This window comes from Lissotriton helveticus, chromosome 9, assembly GCF_964261635.1.
Source record: "Lissotriton helveticus chromosome 9, aLisHel1.1, whole genome shotgun sequence".
Classification (NCBI taxonomy): Eukaryota; Metazoa; Chordata; class Amphibia; order Caudata; family Salamandridae; genus Lissotriton; species Lissotriton helveticus.
Window position 1 is genome coordinate 981,170,051 of NC_136070.1, and position 13,583 is coordinate 981,183,633.

The following is a 13,583-nucleotide window of genomic DNA, read 5'->3' on the forward strand; positions in this document are numbered from 1 at the left end:
GAATGATTAAATTGACTGTCCGGCTGGACACTCTTAATATAGCACTGATTGGAGTCTATATTTATCCTGATGACCATACTGTTCTTTTTAACGATCATTGTTCTAATACTAAACCACTTCAGACTACAGACTTCATTTGTGACCCGCTAGGCATCAACAGCTGAGTTTGTCCACCCTGGCGTTCAGAGAACCTGCCAGGTGTTGAACCACCAGGGTTATGTCCTGCTGTTCTAACCATGTCCAGAAAAGCATAGCTTCTTGACAAATTTTCCACGACCTCATCCTTCCCTTCTTGTTGCAGTACCACATGGCGGTGTTGTAGTCTGTGAACACCTGCACTAACTTCCCCTTGACAGAGGAAACAAAATGCTTTCAATGCTAGCCGAATCACCCAAAGCTCCAACAAGTTGATGTGGAACCCCGACTCCGCCGAGAACAATGACCCTGATCTCCACTTCTACCAGATGGCCGTCCCACCCAGGAGTGATGCATCTGTCACTGCTGTAAGATCTGGTTAGGGAAGGGGGATGGTTCTGCCTCTGACACAATCGCGGTTCTTTAGCCACCACTGCAGGTCTTTTGCAGTTCCTTCCGAGATCTGAACCATGTCGGAGAGATTAGCTTGATGCAGAGTGTAGGAGAGTAGGATCTGCTTACTATGGTTATTGCCCTTTTTGCTGGTGTTTCACTGTTTTTTTACTTTAGTCTGGCTGGGGCCCTGCTATCCAGGACCCCAGCCTAGCTGCTTCCTCTCTAAAATGATTACATGTACTTTAGGTATACTCCAGATTGGTTACTGGGTTACCCTTGTGAGTCCCTAGAATATGGTACCTTAGGTACCAAGGGCATAGGTTCCCCAGAGGCCTACCAGGGGCTGAAGCATGTATTATGCCACCCAGGGGAAGCCTTCCAAAATGGTACTACAGGTCTGCTACTGCAGCCTGGGTAAGGTGGTGCATGCACCCCTTACTAAAATATAGGCTACCTATATCTACCTTTAATCACAGACACATATAAACCTATATGCCACTCCTATGGCAGGCCTTATCAATCCTGAAGGCAGAGTGCTTGGTTTTGTGTGAGAGGGTGCCCATGCATGAGCAGGACCCCTCTGCAGCTTTCGGAATCCATTCTCTGAGGCTGTCTGTGATGCAGCCAGACCATATACTCTTAAGTGCATTATAACCTCGCGGTAAATGCTAACTTTGGAATGGCTGCATGGAAACATGTCGGGTTTGGTGTCAAACACTTTGGAATAATACACCCCCCCCTGCCAGTCCTGGCGGCGGGGTAGAATTGAACCCTTCTAGAGCGAGAGACATGTACACACTGGTCTAACCGGTAATAGTTTAAAAGAGCCCTGGCATCACAAAATGGATGCCACAGACACGGGTCTGACCTCCTGCTGCTGGAGGAAACTCCGTAGTAAACACAACAATTGCCAGTGCTGGGGAATTTCTTTAGAACAAACTATTCAACTTTATGGCGTGCATCACAAAAGACATGCACACCTGCTTTAAGAATTGCAGTATTGTTTATTTCTTTTGTTATCTAATTTTTAGATCTGCATCATTTTTTAATTTTATGCATGGGAACAACAAACACTTTCTATATACATTTATATACAAACAACACTAAGTAAACAAGTGATTCGGTATGTACAATGAATAAACAACTTCCATACAACTCATTCATGGCCTTCCATTCATACAAAACATACACTCTGGTCCCAGTGTCAAACAAAATGTTAAATTCAACCAATGAACAGTCTGTTTTTGATCTACTTTAAGTTAAATTTTAACTTTTCAGACAAAAAAGGAAAACAAAACAATTTTTTTCTCGTGTTCCTTTAGGGTGGACTCTAGAGGATGACCTGGGACCTGGTCGGTCGACGCGTTTCGAGCCCTGTAATTGTCAGGGTTCTCTTCAGGACCAAACATTTACTCTAATGTGGGTCATAACTCCAACACGGTGTTCCGTGATGCAGAAAAAAGGAGGAAAGGCTGTTAATTAAGTGTTTTCTATTCGGCAGTTGGGATCCGTTGCAAGTACAACTCCGCGTAGATACGTTAGTCGGCTGTCGCTCCAGTCGGAGTCTGTGAAATCGGTAATGTTGTATGGTCAATACATAATCGTTAGTTTGAATGCCGTTTAGAGTATATGCCGCCTATACTCTAAACGGCATTCAAACTAACGATTATGTATTGACCATACAACATTACTTAGTGTTGTTTGTATATAAATGTATATAGAAAGTGTTTGTTGTTCCCATGCATAAAATTAAAAAATGATGCAGATCTAAAAATTAGATAACAAAAGAAATAAACAATACTGCAATTCTTAAAGCAGGTGTGCATGTCTTTTGTGATGCACGCCATAAAGTTGAATAGTTTGTTCTAAAGAAATTCCCCAGCACTGGCAATTGTTGTGTTTACTACGTAGTATATTGGTTCAGCCTTGCTGTAGTTAGGAGCCAAGACCCTTTCGGTTTCCTAAGCTGGAGGAAACTCCGGCAGGGGAGGCCTGGACAATAGGTTTCCTGTCACAGGGAGGTGTAACCACCTCCCGGACAGGCTTTAGTGTATTGGGGATGGGTGGGTGCATTCAGAGAATGCTTTTCAGACAGTATTGGGGGCACACTTGGTGTCCCTGTGCATACCCCAGTTCAAACCGTTTGCAGGGGCACTCAGCCCCTGCTCTGCCGCGAAACTGGACAAAGGAAATGGGTGTAACCACCCCTCTTCACTGACCCTCCCATAGGGGGTCCCCAGAGTATGTCCCACCCCCTTTCTTAGTATAAGTATGAGACCCCAGTCCTTAGGACTTCAGATTACACCTGGAAGAAACTCTGCAACATATATCCTTAAACTTTGACATTCTACATGACTAGAAGACGGAAGAATCTCCCTTGGGGTCAAGGAGTGACTCCCCTGTTCAAACAGGCACCAAAGAAACATATTTCCGGTCTGCATTTCCGAGGCTCCCGGCGGACCCCGAAGTATTTGCGACTCAGGACACGGACTTCCAGACTTCTCAGAGGCCGACACGAGATCCCAGCACAGCTGAGACCCACAGCCCTCACGAGTGACGTGGAACCGGAACTCCTGGACACCGTGCACATTTGCAAGTGCATCAACTTCCCAAGCTTTCCCGAAGTTGTGAGTTGGGCTACTTGTAGTTCAAGCCCCGAGCACCATCTGCACCGAAGATTGTGAGCCTACAATCCAAGAGTGTTCCATGGGCCCGCGTCTAGCATTTCCGCTCGAGGCTCCTTCGCAATCCCTGGTCCGTCGACTGGTGAGTCCCCGCGAAGGTAACTCTTCTATTTCTTGGGATTTCCTGGTTGCGCCAGACGTGCCCTGACTCCCCACCAAGTGGTGAGTCTCTCAGACCTTGCTGGTCTGCACAGAAGCCAATCTTTGCTTTCTGCGTGGGTTGCTGTTGCCAAGGCTTGTTGGGTCCAATCCGGAAACCGACACAGCAGCACTCGCCATCCTTCGTGGGATAGCTCGAATCCAACTCCTGGCCATCCTCGACGCCTCCTGGTTCTCGTGGCTGAAGAATCAAGCTTCACCTTCTTCACCTGAAATCCCCCGACATCGGCAGGCATCTGCTCATCGCCTTCCTGATCACTGGCTAGTGACCCAGACTATTTCCCCTCTGCTTTCAGGTTCTTCTCAAAGAGAAAAGATTCCCTCATGACCTAAATACTTTAGTACTCAACAATTCTCTTATTTTCATCAACAAAGTTTCTAACACAAGGTGACAACATTGTATTTTATCAAATTTTTAAATGTATTTCTTTTTTTACAAAATTCTAGTTTTTCACAGTGTTTCAAAATTGCATTACAGTTATTTTATCAAAAAGAACACATAAATCAATAAGTAAAAAGAATCCACACAAAGAGCAAAAAAAAATTTCAAAAGACAATCTCACATATCTCTCATACATACACTCTCATACATTGTACATTCATCCCTTATTCTGTGTCTGAGGGATCACAGGTTGTTGTCAGGTTCTTCTCATCCTTGATCCAGGCTTGGATCCCTCCGGACACTTTTGAGTTTGTCGCCAGCAGCACTTTGCAGCAGATCGCCATTGAAATCGACGACGAAACCCGACACCAAATGATACCCATGCACCCGGCTTCTCTGGGTAAGGTAACTCGAGTACTCCGGTGCTCCCGTGGGTATTGACTCTAGAACTGCCTAGTTCTAAAGGGGTTTGCTCCAAGTCCTCTTCTAAGTGTCCTTAATCTTTAAAATTCCAACCGCGACTTTCCCCATAGAAGTTAATAGTGATTCGCGGCTGTGTTTAGACACTACACGCGTCCCCCGAGGGGTGACTTCGGCATGTTTATAGAGAACCCCAGCGAATGCAGGAGGTTGGCCGTAGAATGGAGGTGGGAGACGAACAGTCTGGGGTGAAGGTCCTGCAACAGCCAGTCATCGAGATAGGGCAATTCTGACATCCCTAACCTGCACAGATGAACTGCGACCACCGAACACGGGAGGGGCACCGGTAAGGCCAAAAGGAAGCACAGTAAACTGAGAGTACTCCTGGCCTGCTCTTAACCGCAGGTAACCAGTCTTCTCAGTCTAGCGCAGACCAGACCTGAGCCAATGTGAGTATCTTGAATTTCTCCTTCTTGAGAAAGCGATTGAAGTCCGTAGGGCACAGATGTGCTGCAATCCTTTGTTCTTTTTCGGTATCAGAAATTAGCGGGAGTAGCAACCACTGTCTTATTCTGAAATCAGAACCCTCTCTTTAGCTCCCTTGGCCAGAAGAGCTGTAACTTCCTCTTGGAGTAAAGCCAGATGATCCACCACCAGTCGTTCTTGAATTGGCAGAATAGGAGGAGAAAAATAAAGAAAAGGAAAAGATTAGCCCTCCTGAATGATCTGCAAGACCCATCTGTCCAATGTTATTGACCTGCAACGGAGGAGAAGGTGTTGAATTCTCCATCCAACCAGAGTGAAGTACAAGTTACTTACCTTCGGCAACGATGTATCTGGTAGAGACGATTCTAGCCGCAGATTTCTTAACGTAGAATTATCCCGAGGCATGAGACTGGATCCGGATTTTTTTTTTGCCACAGCATCCCTGCTTGCGGGGGGGGCGGCATCATGCGACCCTGCCCAGGCGTTGTCCGCGTACGTGACGTTAGCGAGGTCACATAAGTCCCACCCCGGCGCGCCTACGTCAGTTTTCTTCAGAGAACTTTTCCGCGCCATAACGCAGAGCCAGCAGGCAAAACTGTGACAGTATAGGAACAGTGTGTGAAAGAGCAGAAAAAGTGGAAAAAGGAATGGTGAGAAACAACAGGCACTGAAGTACCCAAAGGCAGGGAAAAGAATAAAGAACAGAGCCCAGCCCTGAGCAGCAACCCTGCCAGTATGGAGATAGCCCCCCTTGGAGACAAGGAACATATGTAAAAATATCATGATAACATGTAGCAGGACTACAACCCCAACCAAAAACAATGAAGGGGAACCAGACCGGCACTAACCAGGAATGGCCAAACTCCAAGACAGCCCCATCACAGAGTGTGACAACCCTCACAAGGAATAAAGGGCAGAGGCACAGCCAAACACCCCAACCTAGAGGATAGCAGATGGCCCAGAACCCTAGTAAGAAAGGGGGAGGGGTGGAAGGCAGGCCCCAACCTGGAGCAACCAGAGCATAAGGGCACCGAAGTAACAATAAACCTATCCTCTAATATGCCAAAAGGGGAGGAAAAGGGAACAAATAAACAGGACGAACCTCCTGTCAGAAAGAGGGAAAGAATGCACTCATAGAAGGCACAGCCGCCCACAGGGAGGCGAGTGCAGAAGACCAAGCCAAAAGTCCTTGCAGAACGGGGAGGAAGGGCGGGCCGTGAAGGAATCTGTGGCGAGAATCGTCTCTACCTGATACATTGTTACCGAAGGTAAATAACTCATACATTTAATAGAGACTACTAGCCACAGATTCCTTAACGTAGAATAGATACCCTAGTCATACCCAGAGGGGAGGAGGGTATGCAAGAGGACCCCACCCGCCAGAACATAAGAGAGAGTCCCACAGGGGACGGATCGAGCGGACAGGGCGAAGAGCTCCGTCCCTCCAGGCAAGGGGAACCCCTACACTTAGAGGACCACCGATCCCAGAGGGGATGCGAGAAGACAAGAAAAGAGGTAGCCCGTCCTCACTCAGCAGAGGAAAAGAGGACAAGGCGAAAGGAGGCCAAAGCACCTCACGTCCACTCAAGGCAACAGAACCTCCACCCAAGGTCAAGACAATAAGAGGAGCACCAAGGGTGAAGAGCAACCTAGAGACTCCAAGGAAAAGAGGAAGAGCAAAGGCGAGCCCCCCCCCCCCCCACTCCCCTCCTCCCCACCGGGAACACACCCAGTGAAGAGGGCAGCGGAGCCTATCACAGCCAGAAAGCAATAGACCAGACAGAACGGAGCCTCCAGCAATAAGCAGACGGAAGGAGACAGGGAAGCCCGAGGTCACCCAGGAAAAAACATCCAACACTCCGCGGGGACAGACTGCGCCCAAAAGGAGGACAAGAACACAAGAACCATCCCCAGGGAGGAGAGGTAGAACTGAATGCAAGACCCACTGGAAGAAGCGGACAAGGTAAGGATGACTGTCCCACTAAAGCGCCAAGAAGACACAATGGTGCAGAAAGACAGTAGGTCAGCACCGGCAAGTACAGCCAGACGCCGAGAGCACCACGGAAGGATGCACTCAGGGCAAACCAGACGTCAGCCGAAGACAGAGAACAAGAAGGCGAAGAAAGGTCCGGATACGCTCCAGGGAGAAGTCCGCACACTCAGCCCAAAAAGAAGTGGAACCAGACAGAGCCCAGACGCCAGCAGGCCAGAACAGGCGAACAGCGCAGTGGCCCCGGAGAAGGACACCCCGGGGCGCAACTCAAGCCATTCCAAGGCATCAGCAAGAGGATTGCAACCGCAACATACCATAACGCCGCGGAGAACAGAGGCCCGAAGGCGACCACAGCTCCCCAGCGCATGACAGAGCTATATAACAGTTACCACTGCCCCACATAGGGCATGATACGTCCCAAGACATGGGAACCTCTTAGGAAAAACCTCCGCAGCAGAGGACAACAGAAAATACCTGGGGAAAAACCAGCAGTAGGCTTGTCAAGCAGCCAAAGAGAAAAACAGAAGACCTAGTCTCAGGGCCAGCATGGTGTAGAAACCCAAAACAAAAACACATACTCAAGAAGGGCCAGCAGCCAAGAGAACCACAGTCCCAACAAGGAGGACTCAAATGCACATGAAGCACACAGACCACACAACTGGGGCGACCCACCCCAACGGAAGAACACCTCCCAAAAAACAGATTAACTCACAGGTCACTGAGGGGGAGGAGGAGGAGGCCGAAGCCCCGCCAAGAACCTCTGAATGGCCGAATCCGCAGGGGCATGGAACAAAAAAGCGCCATCGAAAGGAAGGTCCATCAGCTGTTCCCGAGCGTTCTCCCGGAACACAGTGTCCCGAAGCCAGGCATGGCAACGAAGTGCCACCGAAGAAGCCATGGCACGACCGAGCACCTCCGAGATGTCCAGAGCGGAACGAAGAATAAACGCCGCCAGCTCCCGGCCATCCAACACATGGTGCCTCAAATCAACACAGGCACCCTCCTGAGAAGCAGCAGACATAAGGGACTCCGCTGAGTCCCACAAGCAAGAAGTGGCCCTAGCCAGAACGCACAGAGTGTTAAGGGCCCTCAGAGCCGCACTGGTAGAGGCGAACATATTGCGCCCCAAGAAGTCCAGCCAGCAGGCCTCCCGCGACTGGGGAGACAACAGCGGTGGCAGAGAGGGAAAGGAATCTGCAAAAGAGGGACTCTGGTAGAGGGGTGGAGTGAAAGACACACCAGATCACGCAGAGCCGGATGGTGGCGGTGCAGAATGTGTTGAGGCACCGGGTCCCCAAAGGCGGGACGGCACCAAGTCCCTAAAAGAGAAGAATGGAGCAAACCTTCAAAGGGAAGCAGCAGCTCCCTACCACCAGAGCCCTGATGGAGAACCTCCACAAGATGATCCACGGGGAAATGGGCAGCTGGATCACCCATGCGCAAAATCCCCACAGCTGTGGAAACAGCGCGAGCGGTGGGGAAAGCAACTCCTCAGTAGGGGACGGCTTCAAACTAAGGTTACTTAGTTTGAAGCCGTCCCCCAAGCCCACTGGGGAAGGAAGGGCCAGGTCTGGAAAGGAGGAAGAGGGACCGAGGAGTGGGGGACCTGCGGCTCCCCCGGCGAAGACTGCGGCAACGGCGAGGAACCGTCATTAGATGACGCCAGGGAAAAAGCCACGACGCGTCCGCCCATCTCCGATGAGGATGACACCAGCAAGCATCGAACCTCTGGAGAAGAGGCCACCGAGGATGAGTCAACAGCCCGACGTCGGCCTGGTGCCGTAGAGTCCACAATCTGAGGCAGGACATAGTCGTCCGATGCCAGGGGAGACGCCGGAACGACCTCTGCCACAGCGCTCGGTGCAGGAGACCAGGGCTGGGCCGGAGCCGGGGCGACGAGGGAACGGCGCCGGAAAGGCGTCGACCTGACCTCCGACGAGGCAGCCACCTGCGTGGAGGGGCAAGGAGGACCCGGGAAGGACGAGGGGTCCCCTGCCAACCTCGGTCTGTGACCGAACGAGAAAGGCCCTCCGCCAGCCCCTGTGGCGCCGCTAGGGTCAGCAGCCGCCTGCGCCACAGCGGCGTTACCTCGGACGAGGCCACCACCTGTCCCGAGACCCGGGGATGTGACCAGAGTCCCGGCGACCTCCGGCGACACCACAGGGACTCCCGCGGGAGTGTGCAGCGAAGCAGAGGCGCTGTGGTCCAAAGGAGGGACCCCCGAAGGGCTGCACCCCAACAGCACCACATCCTCCGAACCTGGATCAAAACCAGTCGTCACCAGGGCCCGAGCCGCCATCGATGCCACGGAGGGCCCCCGCACACTGGAAGGGATCCGCTGACGTCCCAGGAGGGAAAGGAGGAGAAGCCAGGGAGACCCGTAAAGCCGCCGCATATGTCTCCATCTGGGCTCTAGTCGACCCCACACCGGGAAATGGCGGATAGGGGAACGACACACGGGGACGCATCACCGGCAGAGAGCCCGTGCCCCCAACAGACCGGGAAACGGCCCTCGGGGACAAACTGCAACACTTACCGATAGGTGAGCGACGCTCTTGCGGCCTGGGAGAGGAACGATGTCGAAGACGGAGGCAGCGGTTTCGAGAGCCTTCCACAGGGGCCGGAGCGAGGTGACGATGCCGACCTGGACATGCAGGCTGAGAGAAGTTTCATCCGGCGCTCCCGCCGGGACTTCGGTTTCATCTGCTGGCACGCCTCGCAATCAGTGGAGTCGTGGTGTTCCCCCAAACACCACATGCAGATGGGGTGAGGATCCATAGCCGGCATCAGGCGTCCACAAGACGAGCATGTCAAAGCCCAAAGGCATTCGCACACTATTCCCATACACACGCAATAGCGAAAGGGAAAGGCCTGAACAGCTGGAGCACGATTCGGATCCACGATGCACGCGGAAAAGTAAAAAACTGACGTAGGTGCGCCTGGGTGGGACTTATGTGACCTCGCTGACGTCACGTACGCAGACAACGCTTGGGCGGAGTCGCATGATGCCTGCCGCCCACCCGGCGTGCAGGGATGCTGTGGCAAAAAAAAATCCAGATCCAGTCTCACGCCTGGGGATAATTCTACGTTAAGGAATCTGCGGCTAGTAGTCTATCAGATATGGTCTTGCAGATTCAAAGTAGGAGTGCTTGGACGCTGCAGTTGCCGAGGACTGGGTGGCCGACGATTTCTGGCTACCATTATGAGGTCGGAATGAAACACGTCCACGAACAACTTGGGGAGTCTGTGCAGGACGATGGCTGGGATACGACTGACCCCAGTACCACAAAAGGGGTGAAAGCTAGATTGGCCATGAAGTCTGACTGATAGGCCCAAGATTCTGACTGTAGCATGAGAATCCTTGAAGCACTTCAAGGCCGAGTCCGCTTTCTCTCCAAAAAGATGAGTCCCATAAAAGGGCATGTCCATGAGAATGGCCTGAACAGCACCCGAAAAGCCATATGTTCTGGGTTAGGCGTAGAGCCTTAAGGCCACTGTGGACGTAACCGCTATGCCAAGTGAGTCAGTCGTGTCTAAGCCACACATAGTGATGACGTTTGGTGCATCTCTCCTATCCTTCAGTGCCTGGGAGAGTACTGCCTGTGCCTCTTCTGGGACATGTGGCAGCACTTGCGCAACCGTCTCCCAAAGGGTATGGGAGAAACAGCCCAATAAGTATGCCCTATTCAACAACCGCAATGCCAGGTTGGTAAAAGAAAACATTTTCTTCCCAAGTGTTTCTAGCCTCTTGGATCCCTATCTGGATGAGTGTAATGGAATGTGCCATGTGACGTTGAAGCCCCAACCACCGAGCTCTTGGGTCACCGGCGACATGCAATTGTCCGTTTGGACTTCTTCTTCTTCTTCTTCTTCTTGTGCCTCTTCCCAAAGTGTATTGAGAACTCGAGTCGGAGGAAGAGTACTTAGGGCTCCTGGAGCGATCCCGCGACCTCCTCTTCTTTGATCGGGATCTCCAAGGAATCTCGCTGGCCGATGCCAACTGCCAGGCCGCAAGGAGCTTCACAGACCGCTCCCGTAAAGCCTTCAGAGCCCAGGAGCGACAGTCAGAGCATAAATTCGGATCGTGTTGAGCTCGAGGCACCATGGGCATACGAAGTGGGTGTCGGTTACCAACATGGCGCGGTGACAGGCACAACACAGTGTAAACCTTGTACGTGTAAGTGAGATGACCTCGACACACAAAAAAACATGACTCAACAAAAACTAAAAAAAATGTCAAAGAGAGACAGTGGAATAGCTCTAATCTAGATCAGCACTGTACTGGTCCGGAAAGAAATGAACTAATGTTCGCGTGCCTAGGTGGCACCTATATAGGTGACTGCGACGTCATAGACGACGATAACGATGCTGATTACGTCACGTGGAGCCGAATGGAGCTACCCGAAGGTGCGCAAGGGTACTCCTCAAGCAAACGTTTCTGGATCCAGTCTGATGCCTGGGAGAATTCAAAGGTAAGGAATCTGCAACTAGAAATCTGTATTGGATATACCATAAATAAATAAAAACATGAACACCTATGTTAAAAAGGAGAACCTATCTGGAGTTGAAAATCTACATCAAGATATATCTGCACTGGTATTCATAATGAATTGAACAAGACTTTAACAACTTAAAAATCAAGCAAACATTGGCATCATTAAAAAGACATTTTTTTGAGATTGAGTGTTGTGCACTGCCATTTAGTCAAAAGCCTCTCTTAGTTACAGACAGAGCAAAATAATGGAATTTCTTAATGGAGTGATTTAAATGCTAAGAAATCAATGCACCCAGGATCACATTCTGAAGGCTGTGAGAACTGCCCTTGTTGGTAGCTTTAACCACTGACTAACATGCATAGTCACAGCCCAAAACGTCCCCGCGGAAATTCATACCATTAAGTAAATATTTGTCAGTGGTTTGCAACAATAACTACAATAATATTCCTAATTTTAACAATAACTTTCTCATGGTACACAGGATTTTGCTGTTTTGTACATGTAAGCCTGACTCAGGCTCAGGGTAAAACTGGAATGCCCTCCTTAGGGTATCTAATTACCACTGCTGTAGGTGGTTTGGCTTTCTTTTAATGGAACATGCAGTGGATGGAGAGAAAGGACTACTTATTTTATTTTAGTTTAAGCATTATAAACCTATACAGACATTCCAGTGTTCTGAATTCTGTGCACCAGTTGTGACCAGAGTGGTAGCAGGCAAACAGAATTGCTTCTGATCCGATTGTTCAACTGGATACCTTATACAAATGTTAGCTTAAATGAAAACAAAACTGTGCAATTATTATTTGAAAAACAGTTCGTACATCGATATGACTGAATAATGCACCCGCTTGCACATTTAGTGGCATCAAAACTCACCTGTCTATATGTCTCATTACTTGGTTGGTTTTTCTCAGATGGCCCCTCATTTTTATTTCTGAAATAAGTAAGATAATCACATGTTAAGGAGATTTTTAGTTAAACATATTGTTGGAAGTAATTAGGGTTTTTAATTGAATTTAGAGTCAAGTTATAAAAAGTATACAATTCAGGGACCTTGTGATGAATCTTAGGCTTTCTGTTATCTGCAATTTCAACCAAATATGATGCTTGAAAGAATAGGCAGAGGTCAGCTTTTTTAATAACACATTCAAATGCTCCTCAGTAAGTAAAACAAGCATTGGCATAGCCAATAGGTCCAGCCTTTGGGACCTTATAAGTGTTTAGCCACAGCTAGTGGCTTTGTCAATGTCTTTAAACTCTGGTGTAGAGCATTGTGGCTGCTGTGCAGCAGGTTAAAAAGTTATTATAAAAAAGTGTTCTAAGCATTTTTGTTACCTTACATATAAGCAAGAAAACATTATGTACAACTGAACGACCTTGAGAGGCAAATAGGGCTGGTATGGAGTTAGTGGCATGATACTGACTCTGTAGCAGCCCTACTGCCCCTTCAGGGTTGTCAGTCTGTCATGAGATCTACCTTTTTGTCTACAGACCAAACCCTTCAGTGCTGATAGCCAAACGCGTCACACACTCTTCACTCTCAAGTTTTTCCACCCTATCACCTTATATGAAACTGACTGACAGGACGGAAGTGGGCAGTGGTTAACCACACAAAAAGTTAAAACGCTCTAACTAAGACGATTGTAAGTATTCCTCTCTACGTATTCTTACTGGCAGCTTTAGGCTGACCTCTCCCTTGCAGCAATGACAGAAAAAATGCTGGGCTGAGGCACCATTACCCCCACCGATGCAGCCGCCTCCACCATGTTCTCCTCCTGTGAGCCGACCACCTAAGGTTGGTGTCCCTGCATGATGTCACAACTTGAAAGGAAGCGAGGTTGCCTGACAGTGTGAATCAGATCTTTGTAACGGCAGAGAGGAGGAAAGGGCTAGAACAGAACTGTCTCAGCTCTCTATGGCCGTATTCGAGGAATCTTCTGGCCACACAGAAACATTTCTAAATCTACAATGCACATGCCAACAGCACTGTCCTGGCCCTGTCTATAGTAAGATCAGGCTTAAAGTCACGCCTTCCGAGCTTTGAAGATGAATGCTTTATTTGTCACTGGCCAAACATCACATCAGTATTTCAAAGCTGGTGTATTTCTAACAGTAAATCGAGAGTTCCACTAACCTGGAGTAGTGGTGGGAATCCTATAAGGTAGGGAGCAACGAGATGAAACTCGCAAGGGACAAACCAGAGGGAACCTTGGGAGTGGGAGGTTGGGGGTGGGCACACTGAAGGGGAATTTCTAAGAAGCCAACTGGAAGGAATGCTGAAAGATGAGGCGCGACGGCTACACTGATAATCTGCTAATAAAACAAGTACGCTGAAACATCAAGCACGGTTATCAAGATAAACACGTTGCGCTCATTGTTAACATGCATGCAACAGATAGAAAGGGACACAGTCTCCCGAACCGGCCCCTTGC

General features: G+C 49.5%; 1 protein-coding gene across 1 annotated transcript in view; it reads right to left on the reverse strand.

Moving 5' to 3' along the window:
• Positions 1-13,583, reverse strand: part of FANCD2 (FA complementation group D2) — a 909,275-nt gene that overhangs the window by 679,780 nt on the left and 215,912 nt on the right. Inside the window, exon 20 of the mRNA XM_078661284.1 lies at positions 12,028-12,085. Within this exon, the coding sequence (XP_078517410.1) occupies positions 12,028-12,085 (58 nt within the window). The remainder of the gene's footprint in view (positions 1-12,027; positions 12,086-13,583) is intronic.